The sequence below is a fragment of the Ascidia mentula genome, chromosome 3, assembly GCF_947561715.1.
Source record: "Ascidia mentula chromosome 3, kaAscMent1.1, whole genome shotgun sequence".
Taxonomy (NCBI): domain Eukaryota; kingdom Metazoa; phylum Chordata; class Ascidiacea; order Phlebobranchia; family Ascidiidae; genus Ascidia; species Ascidia mentula.
Genome location: NC_138568.1, coordinates 21,401,491 through 21,423,782, shown reverse-complemented (window position 1 = coordinate 21,423,782; position 22,292 = coordinate 21,401,491). Strand labels below are relative to the sequence as shown.

The window sequence follows — 22,292 nt, the reverse complement described above, 5'->3', positions numbered from 1 at the left end:
AAGTCAAAGATCGGAAACTCGGAGAACCTGATTACAATTGTTATGATTTCTATGAGAAAGCTGAGCAAAGTTTGAACAGAGCAATAGAATTGTATGAAAGATGCGTCGATCGATCATCAATCGAAAAATTTCAATTGGAGAAAGCTTGCAAAGATAAACTAAGGGAGTTAAGTGAACAACGCTCACAGATGGACTACAACCTGTACGTTGAGATTGATCAGTTTCAATGTGTTTGCTAACAATCCTTTAACAATCTCGTTTGTACGAAACAAACACAGGAGCAGCTTTGTCTTGCAGAACGTACAAACTGTACAGAGTATTACATGAGATAAAACTGTAGTGTTTATGATTTTCTTTGTTGCATTTTATATGAATATCGTCATTTCACGTGTATAATAACGATTTGCCACTGCTCACCAAACGAATACTTCTTATCATTGTACGATTTCGTTAAGGCTTTGTATGTTTCGTATCAGCAGTTCATTTATTACTTGGTTTCCAGTTAATTTGTATTGAATGCGCTGCCCAATACACGTCTTTTGGTCCTGATGATAGCTTTATAGCAGGGGTGCTTATTACCAAAGAAAAAGACTACGATGCACAAATAGTAGACTCTGAGGTTAAAAAATCTATTTGGGGGCTACTATTGCTTAACTGAGAAAAATTGATTGCAGCTGCCTTAACAAAGCACACGGTGAGGTTATGCAAAGACTTACCTTAAAACTACCACAAAAATGCAAATGACAGGTCAGTTAAATAATTAATATTTTTGCAAAATCCAGTACCATTAATTGTTGTTTTTTTAGCAAAATATTGACTAACCAGGGGGGTGGCTAAACAATTTGTCCAGAGACTATAATTTTGATCAACATTTGTAGAACTGGGATTGATCTTTCATAAAATCACGAATGATCGGCCACCGTAAACAATACATTTTCCCACAAATATAGCCTAAATTTTGAGCTACATTTTCACCATAACTTTCATCAGCACCCACCAGCAAGTAACTACCTAATTGAAATAGCCCAAAACCCCACTAAACTGCAACGAACACCCTAAAAATTCGCCATGACAACGCATGTGCGCTTTTTCGAATGCACAATAGACCCCCATGCATCACTGGTTTGCTCTGTTACGTGCCCTTCCGTTGTGACAAAGGTCCACACGTTGGGCATTTCCCACCACCGAAACTTATTTTCACAGAAATACCAATATGCGTTTTTTCACAAAAAATCAAATCAATAAACACGATTAAAATACATGAAAGTCACGAAGGGCACAAAAAGATCACAAAGGCAATTTCAATAAAACAAACTGGATAATAAACAAACAACGTTTGTATATATTGCACAGGTAAACTGCTGAGCACCAACAGGAGGACAACAAAGTTCCAAAAACAAGGTATGTTTGAAAACGTATAAAAAAAGTGCAAAGATATGAAACAGAGAATATGTACATTCGTAAAAAAAATTATTACAAGAATGGAATCGTTGGGCAAAACACCAACACCAAGTTTTTCTATGTCTAAACTTTTCAGTGTTTCTTAGACAGTGATTGCTTTAGAGTATATTTGTCTTACATAGGAAAGATGCCAGAAATATTTTGACTAAAAATCAACGTTTCCATTCTTATGAAATAAAGTATAAGAGGTGGGACAAGCCACAGTGATTGCAATAGAATGGGGAATGACATGCAGAATAGATTATCAAGACACTGAAGTGCTTTGTATTTTTGTACATATTGATTTGAAGTGTTTTATATTTTTTCATTACTGATGGTTCGTTTTGGGCAGAAAGACGGTTTTGGTTCGAATTTACCTTTCTTTGCCATTGCCCTCAATTGTTGCCTACATTTGTTCTGAAAAACAATAAGATTTATTACATGACAATCTTCAAAATATCTGTATGTGCCAGTTTTTATTTATTATGCACATTTAACCAGGATAATCATCTGGTGCTATTTTTTTTCACAAAAATCCCAATTTCTTGTTGTTACTTGCAAATTACATATTTTTAGAGACAAGCTAGGCTAGAACAAAACAATATTATGGAAATTATTCAACTCAATGCCTATAAGATTTTTTATTGTTCATGCAGCCTCAATTTATATTGTGTTAAGTAAAATTAAATTGTTTTTGTAGAATTATGTTTCATACAAGTGTATTTCAGCCTTACAAACCTTATTAAAGCCTAGTAGACGTCAGTTGTTAATTATTCGTTTTGTTAATTGAGCCTCCTGCTATATGAATGTTTGGGTTGTAAAATGTGTTGGCAGAGAACAGAGTATCTGAATATCACATTTTACAAGAATGAAATACACCCATAAACTAAAGGACCTATATGGGTATTAGATAGGAGAAATCCTGTGTTCAAGGCCCTCGGCTGTAATGCATCTAGCGACTGTTCCGCTTGTTTCCCAATGACCGTTGATGGGTCTTGTGACTTACATAGGGACCTGGAATTCTACAAAGTTGAAAAAAAAAAAATTCCTCCTGGATGAGACTGTACAGAGCAAGGACTTTTTGGGCCTCCTGGAAGATCATATGACCAACAGGGGGGTATACCCAGCCCTTGGGGGAGGGCATTGACACTTTTTCAACAACTAAATTTGATGCCATCGCATAGAGAAGAGTTGGAACTTACAAAAAAATGCAAATGAGTGGGTAGTTGAACGATTCATTTTTCTGCAAAATCCAGTTCCATTTTTGGTTGCTCTTTTAACCAAAATATTGAGTAACCAGGGGGGCAAATGGCCCTAGGGGGGTGGCTAAACCATTTTTTCGGAGACTAATTTTGATCAAAATTTGTAGATATGAAATGGATCTTTCATAAAATCACAAATGATTGGACACTTAAACGATTCATTTTGCCACAAACACAGCCTGATTTTTTTGCTCCATTTTCAACATAAATTTCAGCAGCACCCACCAGCAAGTTACTACCTAATTGGAATAGCTCAAAACCACACTAAAACTGCCCCAAACACCTTAAAATTCGCCATGACAACAGCACGCACATGTGCGCTCATTCAACCGTAAATTTAACTTAATTGCGTCACTGCTTTGCTTGGTGATGCATGACTTTGCATTGTGACACAGGTCTACACGGTGGGCATTTCCCAGCACCAAAACTAATTTTCATAGAAATACCAATATGCGTCCTTCAATAGAAGGTCAATGGACCAGATTCCCAATTGGCCTAAGCCGCAAAGTATATGGGACATTCACCTATCACAATGTGAAGTTTCACACCTGGTTGATCATCGATCCCAGAGTTATGGCTGTTTTTGCCAACACCCCCTAAACAACACAAAATGGCCTTATCAGCAGGGCTACAAGCAGTACAGCTAATAGGCAGAAAATGATGCCACCGACCTTAAGCGGTTCACATAAATTACACCGAAACATCATGCACCAGTCATGGCAACACCCATTTGTATGCACACATGCTCAATGGCACAACAAAAGTTTCAATTAATCAATATTCGAGGCTAATTAGTCACATGCATAATGGCAAGAAATCATGGCTATCTCCAAAGCATGAAAATGACATGAAAAAAGTGCTGTTAAGTGGCCCACAAGACCTTGCAAAGTGTTTTGTATTGAAATTTAATGGCCCAAACACAATTAGGAACTACTGTACATGTCAACAAGTGCAGTACATACAGGAAATACATTGTTGGTTGCGGCAGTTTCAGCAGTGGGTTTATTGGAATCCTTTCGTCTGAAGTATCACCCACCGGCATTGGACCACTTCTTTCTGTGGCAATAAATACAGTACTTAGGCCACAAAATAATTATATTTCATGTATTATGACTAAACAAGATGAAAAAGCCTTTAATTCAAGATTTTGCAAAATAGGTCAACAAAAGAATGGATGCTGTGAAAGACAGCACATGCAACAAATGCCATGACGAATGAACAATACATTGCAAAAACTATGTGTTATAAATGACTCAAAATGTGTTGCGGAATGACAATAGAGGAAATGCATGCATTTTAAGCTATATTTCAAGTTGTTTGAAAGCTGAAAGTCATGCAACAGACCCCATACTTTATGTACATTAGGGCATTGAAAAAATTCATTTTTGTCACTAGGTGGCGACTGATGACTGGAGCTGGTTTAAAATCCTCCTATGATGTTTAACTTACATAAATAAACATATTTCAGTGTAAATTTAATGTCTATTTCACCATTTAAAAAATTTGACATTTCGCCTTAAGGACCTATATGGGTATTAGATAGGAGAAATCCTGTGTTCAAGGCCCTCGGCTGTAATGCATCTAGCGACTGTTCCGCTTGTTTCCCAATGACCGTTGATGGGTCTTGTGACTTACATAGGGACCTGGAATTCTACAAAGTTGAAAAAAAAAAAATTCCTCCTGGATGAGACTGTACAGAGCAAGGACTTTTTGGGCCTCCTGGAAGATCATATGACCAACAGGGGGGTATACCCAGCCCTTGGGGGAGGGCATTGACACTTTTTCAACAACTAAATTTGATGCCATCGCATAGAGAAGAGTTGGAACTTACAAAAAAATGCAAATGAGTGGGTAGTTGAACGATTCATTTTTCTGCAAAATCCAGTTCCATTTTTGGTTGCTCTTTTAACCAAAATATTGAGTAACCAGGGGGGCAAATGGCCCTAGGGGGGTGGCTAAACCATTTTTTCGGAGACTAATTTTGATCAAAATTTGTAGATATGAAATGGATCTTTCATAAAATCACAAATGATTGGACACTTAAACGATTCATTTTGCCACAAACACAGCCTGATTTTTTTGCTCCATTTTCAACATAAATTTCAGCAGCACCCACCAGCAAGTTACTACCTAATTGGAATAGCTCAAAACCACACTAAAACTGCCCCAAACACCTTAAAATTCGCCATGACAACAGCACGCACATGTGCGCTCATTCAACCGTAAATTTAACTTAATTGCGTCACTGCTTTGCTTGGTGATGCATGACTTTGCATTGTGACACAGGTCTACACGGTGGGCATTTCCCAGCACCAAAACTAATTTTCATAGAAATACCAATATGCGTCCTTCAATAGAAGGTCAATGGACCAGATTCCCAATTGGCCTAAGCCGCAAAGTATATGGGACATTCACCTATCACAATGTGAAGTTTCACACCTGGTTGATCATCGATCCCAGAGTTATGGCTGTTTTTGCCAACACCCCCTAAACAACACAAAATGGCCTTATCAGCAGGGCTACAAGCAGTACAGCTAATAGGCAGAAAATGATGCCACCGACCTTAAGCGGTTCACATAAATTACACCGAAACATCATGCACCAGTCATGGCAACACCCATTTGTATGCACACATGCTCAATGGCACAACAAAAGTTTCAATTAATCAATATTCGAGGCTAATTAGTCACATGCATAATGGCAAGAAATCATGGCTATCTCCAAAGCATGAAAATGACATGAAAAAAGTGCTGTTAAGTGGCCCACAAGACCTTGCAAAGTGTTTTGTATTGAAATTTAATGGCCCAAACACAATTAGGAACTACTGTACATGTCAACAAGTGCAGTACATACAGGAAATACATTGTTGGTTGCGGCAGTTTCAGCAGTGGGTTTATTGGAATCCTTTCGTCTGAAGTATCACCCACCGGCATTGGACCACTTCTTTCTGTGGCAATAAATACAGTACTTAGGCCACAAAATAATTATATTTCATGTATTATGACTAAACAAGATGAAAAAGCCTTTAATTCAAGATTTTGCAAAATAGGTCAACAAAAGAATGGATGCTGTGAAAGACAGCACATGCAACAAATGCCATGACGAATGAACAATACATTGCAAAAACTATGTGTTATAAATGACTCAAAATGTGTTGCGGAATGACAATAGAGGAAATGCATGCATTTTAAGCTATATTTCAAGTTGTTTGAAAGCTGAAAGTCATGCAACAGACCCCATACTTTATGTACATTAGGGCATTGAAAAAATTCATTTTTGTCACTAGGTGGCGACTGATGACTGGAGCTGGTTTAAAATCCTCCTATGATGTTTAACTTACATAAATAAACATATTTCAGTGTAAATTTAATGTCTATTTCACCATTTAAAAAATTTGACATTTCGCCTTTCAATAGAAGGTCAATGGACCAGATTCCCAATTGGCCTAAGCCGCAAAGTATATGGGACATTCACCTATCACAATGTGAAGTTTCACACCTGGTTGATCATCGATCCCAGAGTTATGGCTGTTTTTGCCAACACCCCCTAAACAACACAAAATGGCCTTATCAGCAGGGCTACAAGCAGTACAGCTAATAGGCAGAAAATGATGCCACCGACCTTAAGCGGTTCACATAAATTACACCGAAACATCATGCACCAGTCATGGCAACACCCATTTGTATGCACACATGCTCAATGGCACAACAAAAGTTTCAATTAATCAATATTCGAGGCTAATTAGTCACATGCATAATGGCAAGAAATCATGGCTATCTCCAAAGCATGAAAATGACATGAAAAAAGTGCTGTTAAGTGGCCCACAAGACCTTGCAAAGTGTTTTGTATTGAAATTTAATGGCCCAAACACAATTAGGAACTACTGTACATGTCAACAAGTGCAGTACATACAGGAAATACATTGTTGGTTGCGGCAGTTTCAGCAGTGGGTTTATTGGAATCCTTTCGTCTGAAGTATCACCCACCGGCATTGGACCACTTCTTTCTGTGGCAATAAATACAGTACTTAGGCCACAAAATAATTATATTTCATGTATTATGACTAAACAAGATGAAAAAGCCTTTAATTCAAGATTTTGCAAAATAGGTCAACAAAAGAATGGATGCTGTGAAAGACAGCACATGCAACAAATGCCATGACGAATGAACAATACATTGCAAAAACTATGTGTTATAAATGACTCAAAATGTGTTGCGGAATGACAATAGAGGAAATGCATGCATTTTAAGCTATATTTCAAGTTGTTTGAAAGCTGAAAGTCATGCAACAGACCCCATACTTTATGTACATTAGGGCATTGAAAAAATTCATTTTTGTCACTAGGTGGCGACTGATGACTGGAGCTGGTTTAAAATCCTCCTATGATGTTTAACTTACATAAATAAACATATTTCAGTGTAAATTTAATGTCTATTTCACCATTTAAAAAATTTGACATTTCGCCTTAAATAGAAGGTCAATGGACCAGATTCCCAATTGGCCTAAGCCGCAAAGTATATGGGACATTCACCTATCACAATGTGAAGTTTCACACCTGGTTGATCATCGATCCCAGAGTTATGGCTGTTTTTGCCAACACCCCCTAAACAACACAAAATGGCCTTATCAGCAGGGCTACAAGCAGTACAGCTAATAGGCAGAAAATGATGCCACCGACCTTAAGCGGTTCACATAAATTACACCGAAACATCATGCACCAGTCATGGCAACACCCATTTGTATGCACACATGCTCAATGGCACAACAAAAGTTTCAATTAATCAATATTCGAGGCTAATTAGTCACATGCATAATGGCAAGAAATCATGGCTATCTCCAAAGCATGAAAATGACATGAAAAAAGTGCTGTTAAGTGGCCCACAAGACCTTGCAAAGTGTTTTGTATTGAAATTTAATGGCCCAAACACAATTAGGAACTACTGTACATGTCAACAAGTGCAGTACATACAGGAAATACATTGTTGGTTGCGGCAGTTTCAGCAGTGGGTTTATTGGAATCCTTTCGTCTGAAGTATCACCCACCGGCATTGGACCACTTCTTTCTGTGGCAATAAATACAGTACTTAGGCCACAAAATAATTATATTTCATGTATTATGACTAAACAAGATGAAAAAGCCTTTAATTCAAGATTTTGCAAAATAGGTCAACAAAAGAATGGATGCTGTGAAAGACAGCACATGCAACAAATGCCATGACGAATGAACAATACATTGCAAAAACTATGTGTTATAAATGACTCAAAATGTGTTGCGGAATGACAATAGAGGAAATGCATGCATTTTAAGCTATATTTCAAGTTGTTTGAAAGCTGAAAGTCATGCAACAGACCCCATACTTTATGTACATTAGGGCATTGAAAAAATTCATTTTTGTCACTAGGTGGCGACTGATGACTGGAGCTGGTTTAAAATCCTCCTATGATGTTTAACTTACATAAATAAACATATTTCAGTGTAAATTTAATGTCTATTTCACCATTTAAAAAATTTGACATTTCGCCTTTCAATAGAAGGTCAATGGACCAGATTCCCAATTGGCCTAAGCCGCAAAGTATATGGGACATTCACCTATCACAATGTGAAGTTTCACACCTGGTTGATCATCGATCCCAGAGTTATGGCTGTTTTTGCCAACACCCCCTAAACAACACAAAATGGCCTTATCAGCAGGGCTACAAGCAGTACAGCTAATAGGCAGAAAATGATGCCACCGACCTTAAGCGGTTCACATAAATTACACCGAAACATCATGCACCAGTCATGGCAACACCCATTTGTATGCACACATGCTCAATGGCACAACAAAAGTTTCAATTAATCAATATTCGAGGCTAATTAGTCACATGCATAATGGCAAGAAATCATGGCTATCTCCAAAGCATGAAAATGACATGAAAAAAGTGCTGTTAAGTGGCCCACAAGACCTTGCAAAGTGTTTTGTATTGAAATTTAATGGCCCAAACACAATTAGGAACTACTGTACATGTCAACAAGTGCAGTACATACAGGAAATACATTGTTGGTTGCGGCAGTTTCAGCAGTGGGTTTATTGGAATCCTTTCGTCTGAAGTATCACCCACCGGCATTGGACCACTTCTTTCTGTGGCAATAAATACAGTACTTAGGCCACAAAATAATTATATTTCATGTATTATGACTAAACAAGATGAAAAAGCCTTTAATTCAAGATTTTGCAAAATAGGTCAACAAAAGAATGGATGCTGTGAAAGACAGCACATGCAACAAATGCCATGACGAATGAACAATACATTGCAAAAACTATGTGTTATAAATGACTCAAAATGTGTTGCGGAATGACAATAGAGGAAATGCATGCATTTTAAGCTATATTTCAAGTTGTTTGAAAGCTGAAAGTCATGCAACAGACCCCATACTTTATGTACATTAGGGCATTGAAAAAATTCATTTTTGTCACTAGGTGGCGACTGATGACTGGAGCTGGTTTAAAATCCTCCTATGATGTTTAACTTACATAAATAAACATATTTCAGTGTAAATTTAATGTCTATTTCACCATTTAAAAAATTTGACATTTCGCCTTAAGGACCTATATGGGTATTAGATAGGAGAAATCCTGTGTTCAAGGCCCTCGGCTGTAATGCATCTAGCGACTGTTCCGCTTGTTTCCCAATGACCGTTGATGGGTCTTGTGACTTACATAGGGACCTGGAATTCTACAAAGTTGAAAAAAAAAAAATTCCTCCTGGATGAGACTGTACAGAGCAAGGACTTTTTGGGCCTCCTGGAAGATCATATGACCAACAGGGGGGTATACCCAGCCCTTGGGGGAGGGCATTGACACTTTTTCAACAACTAAATTTGATGCCATCGCATAGAGAAGAGTTGGAACTTACAAAAAAATGCAAATGAGTGGGTAGTTGAACGATTCATTTTTCTGCAAAATCCAGTTCCATTTTTGGTTGCTCTTTTAACCAAAATATTGAGTAACCAGGGGGGCAAATGGCCCTAGGGGGGTGGCTAAACCATTTTTTCGGAGACTAATTTTGATCAAAATTTGTAGATATGAAATGGATCTTTCATAAAATCACAAATGATTGGACACTTAAACGATTCATTTTGCCACAAACACAGCCTGATTTTTTTGCTCCATTTTCAACATAAATTTCAGCAGCACCCACCAGCAAGTTACTACCTAATTGGAATAGCTCAAAACCACACTAAAACTGCCCCAAACACCTTAAAATTCGCCATGACAACAGCACGCACATGTGCGCTCATTCAACCGTAAATTTAACTTAATTGCGTCACTGCTTTGCTTGGTGATGCATGACTTTGCATTGTGACACAGGTCTACACGGTGGGCATTTCCCAGCACCAAAACTAATTTTCATAGAAATACCAATATGCGTCCTTCAATAGAAGGTCAATGGACCAGATTCCCAATTGGCCTAAGCCGCAAAGTATATGGGACATTCACCTATCACAATGTGAAGTTTCACACCTGGTTGATCATCGATCCCAGAGTTATGGCTGTTTTTGCCAACACCCCCTAAACAACACAAAATGGCCTTATCAGCAGGGCTACAAGCAGTACAGCTAATAGGCAGAAAATGATGCCACCGACCTTAAGCGGTTCACATAAATTACACCGAAACATCATGCACCAGTCATGGCAACACCCATTTGTATGCACACATGCTCAATGGCACAACAAAAGTTTCAATTAATCAATATTCGAGGCTAATTAGTCACATGCATAATGGCAAGAAATCATGGCTATCTCCAAAGCATGAAAATGACATGAAAAAAGTGCTGTTAAGTGGCCCACAAGACCTTGCAAAGTGTTTTGTATTGAAATTTAATGGCCCAAACACAATTAGGAACTACTGTACATGTCAACAAGTGCAGTACATACAGGAAATACATTGTTGGTTGCGGCAGTTTCAGCAGTGGGTTTATTGGAATCCTTTCGTCTGAAGTATCACCCACCGGCATTGGACCACTTCTTTCTGTGGCAATAAATACAGTACTTAGGCCACAAAATAATTATATTTCATGTATTATGACTAAACAAGATGAAAAAGCCTTTAATTCAAGATTTTGCAAAATAGGTCAACAAAAGAATGGATGCTGTGAAAGACAGCACATGCAACAAATGCCATGACGAATGAACAATACATTGCAAAAACTATGTGTTATAAATGACTCAAAATGTGTTGCGGAATGACAATAGAGGAAATGCATGCATTTTAAGCTATATTTCAAGTTGTTTGAAAGCTGAAAGTCATGCAACAGACCCCATACTTTATGTACATTAGGGCATTGAAAAAATTCATTTTTGTCACTAGGTGGCGACTGATGACTGGAGCTGGTTTAAAATCCTCCTATGATGTTTAACTTACATAAATAAACATATTTCAGTGTAAATTTAATGTCTATTTCACCATTTAAAAAATTTGACATTTCGCCTTAAATAGAAGGTCAATGGACCAGATTCCCAATTGGCCTAAGCCGCAAAGTATATGGGACATTCACCTATCACAATGTGAAGTTTCACACCTGGTTGATCATCGATCCCAGAGTTATGGCTGTTTTTGCCAACACCCCCTAAACAACACAAAATGGCCTTATCAGCAGGGCTACAAGCAGTACAGCTAATAGGCAGAAAATGATGCCACCGACCTTAAGCGGTTCACATAAATTACACCGAAACATCATGCACCAGTCATGGCAACACCCATTTGTATGCACACATGCTCAATGGCACAACAAAAGTTTCAATTAATCAATATTCGAGGCTAATTAGTCACATGCATAATGGCAAGAAATCATGGCTATCTCCAAAGCATGAAAATGACATGAAAAAAGTGCTGTTAAGTGGCCCACAAGACCTTGCAAAGTGTTTTGTATTGAAATTTAATGGCCCAAACACAATTAGGAACTACTGTACATGTCAACAAGTGCAGTACATACAGGAAATACATTGTTGGTTGCGGCAGTTTCAGCAGTGGGTTTATTGGAATCCTTTCGTCTGAAGTATCACCCACCGGCATTGGACCACTTCTTTCTGTGGCAATAAATACAGTACTTAGGCCACAAAATAATTATATTTCATGTATTATGACTAAACAAGATGAAAAAGCCTTTAATTCAAGATTTTGCAAAATAGGTCAACAAAAGAATGGATGCTGTGAAAGACAGCACATGCAACAAATGCCATGACGAATGAACAATACATTGCAAAAACTATGTGTTATAAATGACTCAAAATGTGTTGCGGAATGACAATAGAGGAAATGCATGCATTTTAAGCTATATTTCAAGTTGTTTGAAAGCTGAAAGTCATGCAACAGACCCCATACTTTATGTACATTAGGGCATTGAAAAAATTCATTTTTGTCACTAGGTGGCGACTGATGACTGGAGCTGGTTTAAAATCCTCCTATGATGTTTAACTTACATAAATAAACATATTTCAGTGTAAATTTAATGTCTATTTCACCATTTAAAAAATTTGACATTTCGCCTTTCAATAGAAGGTCAATGGACCAGATTCCCAATTGGCCTAAGCCGCAAAGTATATGGGACATTCACCTATCACAATGTGAAGTTTCACACCTGGTTGATCATCGATCCCAGAGTTATGGCTGTTTTTGCCAACACCCCCTAAACAACACAAAATGGCCTTATCAGCAGGGCTACAAGCAGTACAGCTAATAGGCAGAAAATGATGCCACCGACCTTAAGCGGTTCACATAAATTACACCGAAACATCATGCACCAGTCATGGCAACACCCATTTGTATGCACACATGCTCAATGGCACAACAAAAGTTTCAATTAATCAATATTCGAGGCTAATTAGTCACATGCATAATGGCAAGAAATCATGGCTATCTCCAAAGCATGAAAATGACATGAAAAAAGTGCTGTTAAGTGGCCCACAAGACCTTGCAAAGTGTTTTGTATTGAAATTTAATGGCCCAAACACAATTAGGAACTACTGTACATGTCAACAAGTGCAGTACATACAGGAAATACATTGTTGGTTGCGGCAGTTTCAGCAGTGGGTTTATTGGAATCCTTTCGTCTGAAGTATCACCCACCGGCATTGGACCACTTCTTTCTGTGGCAATAAATACAGTACTTAGGCCACAAAATAATTATATTTCATGTATTATGACTAAACAAGATGAAAAAGCCTTTAATTCAAGATTTTGCAAAATAGGTCAACAAAAGAATGGATGCTGTGAAAGACAGCACATGCAACAAATGCCATGACGAATGAACAATACATTGCAAAAACTATGTGTTATAAATGACTCAAAATGTGTTGCGGAATGACAATAGAGGAAATGCATGCATTTTAAGCTATATTTCAAGTTGTTTGAAAGCTGAAAGTCATGCAACAGACCCCATACTTTATGTACATTAGGGCATTGAAAAAATTCATTTTTGTCACTAGGTGGCGACTGATGACTGGAGCTGGTTTAAAATCCTCCTATGATGTTTAACTTACATAAATAAACATATTTCAGTGTAAATTTAATGTCTATTTCACCATTTAAAAAATTTGACATTTCGCCTTAAGGACCTATATGGGTATTAGATAGGAGAAATCCTGTGTTCAAGGCCCTCGGCTGTAATGCATCTAGCGACTGTTCCGCTTGTTTCCCAATGACCGTTGATGGGTCTTGTGACTTACATAGGGACCTGGAATTCTACAAAGTTGAAAAAAAAAAAATTCCTCCTGGATGAGACTGTACAGAGCAAGGACTTTTTGGGCCTCCTGGAAGATCATATGACCAACAGGGGGGTATACCCAGCCCTTGGGGGAGGGCATTGACACTTTTTCAACAACTAAATTTGATGCCATCGCATAGAGAAGAGTTGGAACTTACAAAAAAATGCAAATGAGTGGGTAGTTGAACGATTCATTTTTCTGCAAAATCCAGTTCCATTTTTGGTTGCTCTTTTAACCAAAATATTGAGTAACCAGGGGGGCAAATGGCCCTAGGGGGGTGGCTAAACCATTTTTTCGGAGACTAATTTTGATCAAAATTTGTAGATATGAAATGGATCTTTCATAAAATCACAAATGATTGGACACTTAAACGATTCATTTTGCCACAAACACAGCCTGATTTTTTTGCTCCATTTTCAACATAAATTTCAGCAGCACCCACCAGCAAGTTACTACCTAATTGGAATAGCTCAAAACCACACTAAAACTGCCCCAAACACCTTAAAATTCGCCATGACAACAGCACGCACATGTGCGCTCATTCAACCGTAAATTTAACTTAATTGCGTCACTGCTTTGCTTGGTGATGCATGACTTTGCATTGTGACACAGGTCTACACGGTGGGCATTTCCCAGCACCAAAACTAATTTTCATAGAAATACCAATATGCGTCCTTCAATAGAAGGTCAATGGACCAGATTCCCAATTGGCCTAAGCCGCAAAGTATATGGGACATTCACCTATCACAATGTGAAGTTTCACACCTGGTTGATCATCGATCCCAGAGTTATGGCTGTTTTTGCCAACACCCCCTAAACAACACAAAATGGCCTTATCAGCAGGGCTACAAGCAGTACAGCTAATAGGCAGAAAATGATGCCACCGACCTTAAGCGGTTCACATAAATTACACCGAAACATCATGCACCAGTCATGGCAACACCCATTTGTATGCACACATGCTCAATGGCACAACAAAAGTTTCAATTAATCAATATTCGAGGCTAATTAGTCACATGCATAATGGCAAGAAATCATGGCTATCTCCAAAGCATGAAAATGACATGAAAAAAGTGCTGTTAAGTGGCCCACAAGACCTTGCAAAGTGTTTTGTATTGAAATTTAATGGCCCAAACACAATTAGGAACTACTGTACATGTCAACAAGTGCAGTACATACAGGAAATACATTGTTGGTTGCGGCAGTTTCAGCAGTGGGTTTATTGGAATCCTTTCGTCTGAAGTATCACCCACCGGCATTGGACCACTTCTTTCTGTGGCAATAAATACAGTACTTAGGCCACAAAATAATTATATTTCATGTATTATGACTAAACAAGATGAAAAAGCCTTTAATTCAAGATTTTGCAAAATAGGTCAACAAAAGAATGGATGCTGTGAAAGACAGCACATGCAACAAATGCCATGACGAATGAACAATACATTGCAAAAACTATGTGTTATAAATGACTCAAAATGTGTTGCGGAATGACAATAGAGGAAATGCATGCATTTTAAGCTATATTTCAAGTTGTTTGAAAGCTGAAAGTCATGCAACAGACCCCATACTTTATGTACATTAGGGCATTGAAAAAATTCATTTTTGTCACTAGGTGGCGACTGATGACTGGAGCTGGTTTAAAATCCTCCTATGATGTTTAACTTACATAAATAAACATATTTCAGTGTAAATTTAATGTCTATTTCACCATTTAAAAAATTTGACATTTCGCCTTAAGGACCTATATGGGTATTAGATAGGAGAAATCCTGTGTTCAAGGCCCTCGGCTGTAATGCATCTAGCGACTGTTCCGCTTGTTTCCCAATGACCGTTGATGGGTCTTGTGACTTACATAGGGACCTGGAATTCTACAAAGTTGAAAAAAAAAAAATTCCTCCTGGATGAGACTGTACAGAGCAAGGACTTTTTGGGCCTCCTGGAAGATCATATGACCAACAGGGGGGTATACCCAGCCCTTGGGGGAGGGCATTGACACTTTTTCAACAACTAAATTTGATGCCATCGCATAGAGAAGAGTTGGAACTTACAAAAAAATGCAAATGAGTGGGTAGTTGAACGATTCATTTTTCTGCAAAATCCAGTTCCATTTTTGGTTGCTCTTTTAACCAAAATATTGAGTAACCAGGGGGGCAAATGGCCCTAGGGGGGTGGCTAAACCATTTTTTCGGAGACTAATTTTGATCAAAATTTGTAGATATGAAATGGATCTTTCATAAAATCACAAATGATTGGACACTTAAACGATTCATTTTGCCACAAACACAGCCTGATTTTTTTGCTCCATTTTCAACATAAATTTCAGCAGCACCCACCAGCAAGTTACTACCTAATTGGAATAGCTCAAAACCACACTAAAACTGCCCCAAACACCTTAAAATTCGCCATGACAACAGCACGCACATGTGCGCTCATTCAACCGTAAATTTAACTTAATTGCGTCACTGCTTTGCTTGGTGATGCATGACTTTGCATTGTGACACAGGTCTACACGGTGGGCATTTCCCAGCACCAAAACTAATTTTCATAGAAATACCAATATGCGTCCTAAAATATATACTTTATCATACTTGCTTGATGTAACCTGTCATTTTTTGAATCAGATTGCTGTTTTTTCTCTTCCTGGATACAAATGTACAGATGTAGAAACTTGCATGTTTCTATAGAGTGCTACAGAGAATATTTCCCACTTACTTCTTGTTGTTTGTGTGGTATTTCAACTTTTACTTTAAAGTTTGTTTTGTGAAACTTTCCATTCAAATCCAGTTTAAGGTCAACTATTTCATCACCATTATGTGGAGCAAAATTGAAAACAATATTGAGTTTTTCCAAATTGTTCAGGAAAATGTTTTTCAACTTGATGTCATTCTGATTAAAGGTAACTCGACCACTTTCACTTTCAAGTGTCAGTATTGCTTCATTTTGATTCGATCTAGTGATCAAATTAACACAAGCATGTACGGGAATTTAATGAAATTTTACAATAGCTATGTCAAACTTAGACTATTTACTGAAAAGGGAAATGTTTTAAAAATATTGCTTAAAATTGTATTAGATTAAGTTGCTGTGAATATTGTATCAGATTTGGGATATTTAATCTTTTAGTAACTAAGGTGCCTTTTAATTAAAAGTTTCAAATAATTACAGAAGATTTGTTAACTTTGTTGACACTACTTTAAAGCTTCAAATATAATATGCCTTTTTTTAAAGAACACCGGACATACAAGAGGAGATCAAGACCTTAAAGCTTTGCAAAACGATAAAATTAAAAACCATGATGTGATTTATTACCTCAATGGAAAACCAAACAACAATTTTAAAGTGGGATTTGAAATGAGGTTAAATTTCAGTCTGTCACAAATGAGAAATCCCCATGATCTTTTAACATGGTCATAATTTTCCTTTTCTGAAAATCCAACCAATACCATTTTCTCCTTTGACAAATTTGATAGTTTCTTGCTGACCACACGAAACCTAAAGTAAGACACAAATTAAAAGAATGCCTTTAACTTTATGTGATGTTACACTCACCAAGTGAAATGAGTAACTTCAAATTTAAACTCTCCCTCATCACTATAGGATAAACTTTTGTAATCTTTCCATGTTTTTCCATCATGGCTTGTTTCAACCTTTACATGGAGTATAATGGCAACATTATTTACAGCATATGTTATGCAAAAACAGTTTAAAATTTACTAGGTTAGTAACTATTTAAATCTGAATCTACACACTGGTTTTTACCACACAAAGTAAAAGAAATTGCTCCCACTTACCACAACTGGTTGGGGAGGATCTTCACACAAAAAGCATGTTGGTAAAGTGATGGAGACATCTTTGGTGAACTTTAAACCACTTGGTCCACAATACAACACTGGAGTAATTTCTTTCTGTGGAATGAAGTAAATAATGATCATTCATATCTACTTGTCAATTATAGTCAACTATTTATATTGTTCAATTGATTTAATGAATTTTTGAAACAAACAAGTATTGATTGTTTATGAAAGAGAAAAAAACTGATAGGAGTTTGTTAAATAAAATAATATCCAATGAAAACAAATAAGATAATGACAAGAGCATTCTTCAATGTTTGTTTTTAATGAAAATGTGCAACCACATACACTGTGCTTCGTATTTTCATAGTAGCTACGTAGACAAATTTTTTCCTCTGTATTAAGTGCTTTAGGATGAATATCAACAATGCAACCCATCACTTCAAGTTTACCACCTTCCACACCAACCACTGATGACTTTGTCCTCATTACTTTATATTCTCTTTGTTTCTGAAAAATTAACTGTTTCGTGAATTTTTTTTTACTTTCAAAAGTCATTTTCTAAAATGCAAGTCATATAATTTTTTTCTTAAAATCAAGATTTAACATTAGGTATAATACAATAAATACATAATATATAAATTTATAAAACCTTATGTAGCTATTAATGGACTTTAATTAGTGATGGAAATTTCACACCTCCTTGGTTTGGGTTGAGTTTTTATTAAGTTCCCGAACATACAAAAATCTATACTGTGCTTTCATAATGTTGTCAGAATACCAACATTCATGACTACCTGCTAGCGTTTTGACAACTTTTCACTGTTAATTAACAACTTTAACAAATCTCAAGTGGGCAATTACTTACAAGACTTCTTGTGTTTTCTTTCAAAAACTGAAGACCAAGCTCAGTCAACAAATCCCTAATTTTACTGTCAGGTTTAAGATCGAATCCAGTTGGGAATTTTTTTGTCATTTCATTGTAAAATTGAAAGGCCCTTTCTTGGCACTGCCTTTCAACCAATTCAAACTGAGTTTCATCCAAATATTGTTCATTGAGTGCCTGAAAAAAATCATTCATGACAATAAATAGTTTCTGATGGGAAAAAAACCTTACTTTATGCATTTCCTGGTTGTAGTGTTTTTTGGTATCTCCTTCAGCTTCACACAAAATGTTTCTCCAATGTTGCTTAAAGTAAGTTTCACTTTTAAATTCTTGCAAAAAAATCTCAATTTTTGAAAGAATAAACTTAGACACATATTTTGCTATATCGCACTACTTCATGTCCCAATTCCATTAGCAAATTATTTTAAATGAAACAAAGGTTTACTCACCAAATATTCTTCATTCTTCTGTTCATACACAAGAAACTCCTTGTCCAGGTTTTCATTCAAGTGTTTCAAGTACTTTGCAACCAAGTCACTATTGCCAAAATTTAGTTTGCTTTTGAAGTTTTGCCGAGCTTCTGCTTTCAAAGTGTAATGTTCCCCCTTAAAGGAGGGTTGGCTGTGGCATTGTTCCTTGCAAAACTGCATTAAGTTTGGTATCAGATGCTGCTCAATGATTGAAACAACTATTTATGACTTACCTCTTCCATACGTTTCTTGTAATTTTTTGCACATTCTTCTGTGGCTTTTAAAGCTTGCATCTAGATTGGTAATTTTAGTCATTCAGGTTAGATGTGACCGGCTTTAGATTTTTTAAAGATTTACTAGGGACAATATTAATATAGGTGATTAATTTCTAAACTCGTGTTGGTACATTTCATGCCCTAAAATTTTCAGATTTAAATAGGACATTTCTGGTGCAATATACTGTAAGCAACATGTGTTTAACTGAAAGTTGGCAACCATTGTTACCAATGCTGCTTTACACTAAGTTTGTATGTTAAATTTTCAGCAGTCTACCTGATCTATCAAAAATACACAGAATTAAAGTAGCTTACTTACTGGATTACTATACGTAAGAACTTAAAATTAGTACATTATTGCCAATGTCACAACAAATGGTTACATAAGTTTCTCACACCAGTTTCGCTTCATTGATTTGTTTCAACGAGACAAACTCTAAGTCCATGTTTTCATCCAAATGTTTGCGGTCTTTGGCAACAAACTCAGTATAGCCAAAATCTAATTCGCTATCAAACTTTTTTAGAACTTCTGCTTTCAAATGTTTGTGTTCTTGTTCAAAGAGAGTTTGGCTGTGACATTGGTCTTCACAAAACTGCAAGAAAAGCATATATATGTGTTATACATTGTTTTAGAAAATGAATAAACGAAAGTCATTTTGAAGTTACTTTTTTCATTTGTTGTTTATAGGCATTAATGCATTCTTGAACGACTTGTTCAAAAATGTATTCTGCTTGTACCTAAACACACAAGATAAATTACAAAAAAAAAAAATTAATTTATTCTTCTAACATGCTTTTTACAAAAAAGTTATCACCAAAACAAAGTAAACAAGACTTAAGTTTTGTATTTAAACAAGCATGTTACAAAATATCTAATTTGTCAAAAAAAAACAATTACTGAACAAACAACAAACATGGTTTTTTGTTAAGTATTAAACTTCAAATTACATTATTTGTTGTATATTTCAATTATTATGTTGGTTTGTGCAATCAAAGTCTTTACCTGAGCTATTGCTTTAACATCAGGCATTTTCCCATTGTTCAGTGCTTTAAAGTAAGACAAGCTTAAGTTGATGAAATCAGTTCCTGTAACTGCATTGCCGTTGACTTTTTTTATCACATTTAGTTCTTTTGAAAATAGTTTTTTCACAATCGAATTGATTGTGTCAAGAAATTCCTCATCTAAATCTGTGACAGATTAAGAAAACATTGGTTGCATAAGTAATAACATGAGTTAATTGTATTTTATTTCATGTGACAAGTTATTTTACAATACAACCTTTCATTTGAAGTTTACCTGAGTTTCTTTTTCTCCAAACCACACATTTTCCTGGATGTGGCATCAAACAACAAGAGATGTTTTCAAAATTACCACGCAACCCCTTCCAAACTGAATCTGCTTTTGATTTTTCTTCAGTGCGGTGCAAGATTTCCTGAAGATATTTCTCACCATCATCGAAACCAAATTCATAATCCATATTGCTCCAATCACGAAGAAGAACCATCAAGTGCTTGAAATATAATTAAACTTAGGTTTACTCTAGAAAAAAGAGTGACATAAAGAGAGAATTTCGTTGAAGAGAGACAGATTTGCACAGTTTTATGTGACATAAAATAAAATCCCAAACCTGAAAGATGGGCTTTGGACTGGCAGTGTTGTTCATTTTCAAGATCTTATGTAAAGACAGGGCATCGGCATTTTCCACTTTTAAAACATTCTGTAAATTACCATTTTTAGAATATTCTGTGAAAAGCTGTTAAATGTGATTCAATTATTACATAATATTATCAGTGAATTTATTTAATCATGCTATGGCAACGTATGCCACAGTAGGTACCGCTTATCGTTTAGGTTAAGCATAGAGTTCCTAGGTGAGCTTTACTTTAGTTTATTGTGTTTTTAGGTAAATATGCCTCAGGTCAACAGACCTGGATTCTTTGTACTTTCTCCAGTGATATAATATTTTCAGTCAACCGTTCCAATCAAAATATGTTTATTCTTTTAAGCCTTGTGAATCGAACCAGTATACGTTACAGAGTGAGCATTGCATGAGGCTCATAGTTTCAAATCGAATAAATAAATTTATGTGAATAAATTTATCAAAAAACAAAACAAAATTTATTTCAAAAAAACATCTACAGTGCATAAATGGTTGTGCAAAGCATTTTTAGGATTAAAATGTACAATGCAGTGTTTTCTGATAAAATTATCCAAAGGCATGTAATGAATCTTAAACAGAAACAAGCGTAAATTCTAAAATTTCAACTATATATTCAGTTGTCCAAACAGTTTGAAACTAGTTTTATTGAAAACTGTGCACTTAAAGTTATTCACATACGGAACATGACCTGGTATTAATTTGCTGTTGAAAGCAGTAAGTCTATACGTTAACTAAACATGTGTTACATATATACCTATATTTTAAAGTGGTAGTGGAGGGGCCGGCTCCAGTTTAAGACAGGATAAACTCGACATATGAGGCAATAACTGAAGCTTTGCGACTAACAGAGGAAAATCTCATAGGTCCCACACTCACCTGAATAAATTGTAAACTGCTAATGTTTAAATAGTTCTGGACATTGTATATTTGAATTGAGCTTAACAGAGTGCTAAGAGCAAATATAAAGCAACAGTTTTGACTGCAATCATCGATATTCAACCCTTCGGTGTCCATAAGAAATAGAGCCACCTAAAAACACTGCATGTGTTTGGGCTGCAAAAGATTATGTAGGTACACTGTTGCAACGTTAACTTTGTATTACTTTTGTGTTTGGTGTATCAATAAAAAAAGGTTCATCCCAAATCCAAATTCCTCCTGTGTGTCTATCACAACCTCTTTGCCATGTAAAACCTTCAACAAGTTTATCTTCTGTAGAATCAAGCCACGAATCTGACTGTTGGGAACAATATTAAAACGAGACAATAAAATTTGGGATTGACTTACCTTATCGTGCTTCTTGGCCTGCAGGTATTGCAGAAATAAATTCAACATAAAGGATTTTCCTGTTCTGTAAGCTCCAGCAATTGAATAGATCGCAACCGGTGTGTTGGCCACATCTGGATGTCCAAATATTCTTTTAAATTCAAATTCATCGATTTCATAAGTGGCATTGATGGTATGTTGTCGAGGAACTGGTCGGATAATTTGTACAGCTTTATGGGAATTCGGCTCTGGTAAAAATACGATTGTTCAACCAGCACAACATTTATACATAGAACAGTTTAATCAAAAATCAGAAATTACCCTACCACATCCAACAGAAGCCATTTCGATCGTCAGATGAACAATCACATGGTCAACGTTATATAATATACAAAACTGTAACTACATCCATATACAAATGGACCTGCAGAAATAATTCGCGTTCAGTGAGTGACATGCGAAGTACAAGCACTTAATTGTTTATTAATCAAATGG

General features: G+C 36.3%; 1 protein-coding gene across 6 annotated transcripts; it reads right to left on the bottom strand.

The window, feature by feature from the left end:
• Nucleotides 1-12,568: 12,568 nt before the first annotated feature.
• On the bottom strand, nucleotides 12,569-22,223 carry LOC145896036 (uncharacterized). 6 transcript variants are annotated; one of them, XM_082984835.1, is made up of 21 exons: nucleotides 22,124-22,223; nucleotides 21,819-22,045; nucleotides 21,637-21,768; nucleotides 21,411-21,563; nucleotides 20,502-20,591; nucleotides 20,171-20,384; nucleotides 19,877-20,061; nucleotides 19,540-19,611; nucleotides 19,272-19,466; nucleotides 18,832-18,891; nucleotides 18,578-18,772; nucleotides 18,360-18,431; nucleotides 18,111-18,305; nucleotides 17,591-17,752; nucleotides 17,243-17,356; nucleotides 17,001-17,098; nucleotides 16,761-16,943; nucleotides 16,164-16,401; nucleotides 16,040-16,091; nucleotides 14,631-14,724; nucleotides 12,569-12,833 (listed from the first exon to the last, which is right to left on the bottom strand). In XM_082984835.1, exons 1-21 carry the CDS (start codon nucleotides 22,140-22,142, stop codon nucleotides 12,806-12,808), a joined length of 2,778 nt encoding a protein of 925 aa, XP_082840961.1. In that variant the 5' UTR covers nucleotides 22,143-22,223; the 3' UTR covers nucleotides 12,569-12,805. The 6 variants fall into 6 exon arrangements, with proteins under 6 accessions (XP_082840961.1, XP_082840962.1, XP_082840959.1 ...); XM_082984836.1 differs by having other exon boundaries at nucleotides 14,631-14,720; XM_082984833.1 differs by lacking the exon at nucleotides 12,569-12,833 and having other exon boundaries at nucleotides 14,460-14,724.
• Between the last annotated feature and the right edge of the window lie 69 nt (nucleotides 22,224-22,292).

What these genes read in the sequence shown, in the direction of transcription:
- LOC145896036 (XM_082984833.1), bottom strand. An exon ending in TTGGAGAAAAAGAAACTCAG is followed by an intron (nt 20,062 to 20,170) that starts GTAAACTTCAAA and finishes AATCTGTCACAG; the next exon opens with ATTTAGATGAGGAATTTCTT. An exon ending in ACAACCAGGAAATGCATAAA is followed by an intron (nt 18,306 to 18,359) that starts GTAAGGTTTTTT and finishes GATTTTTTTCAG; the next exon opens with GCACTCAATGAACAATATTT.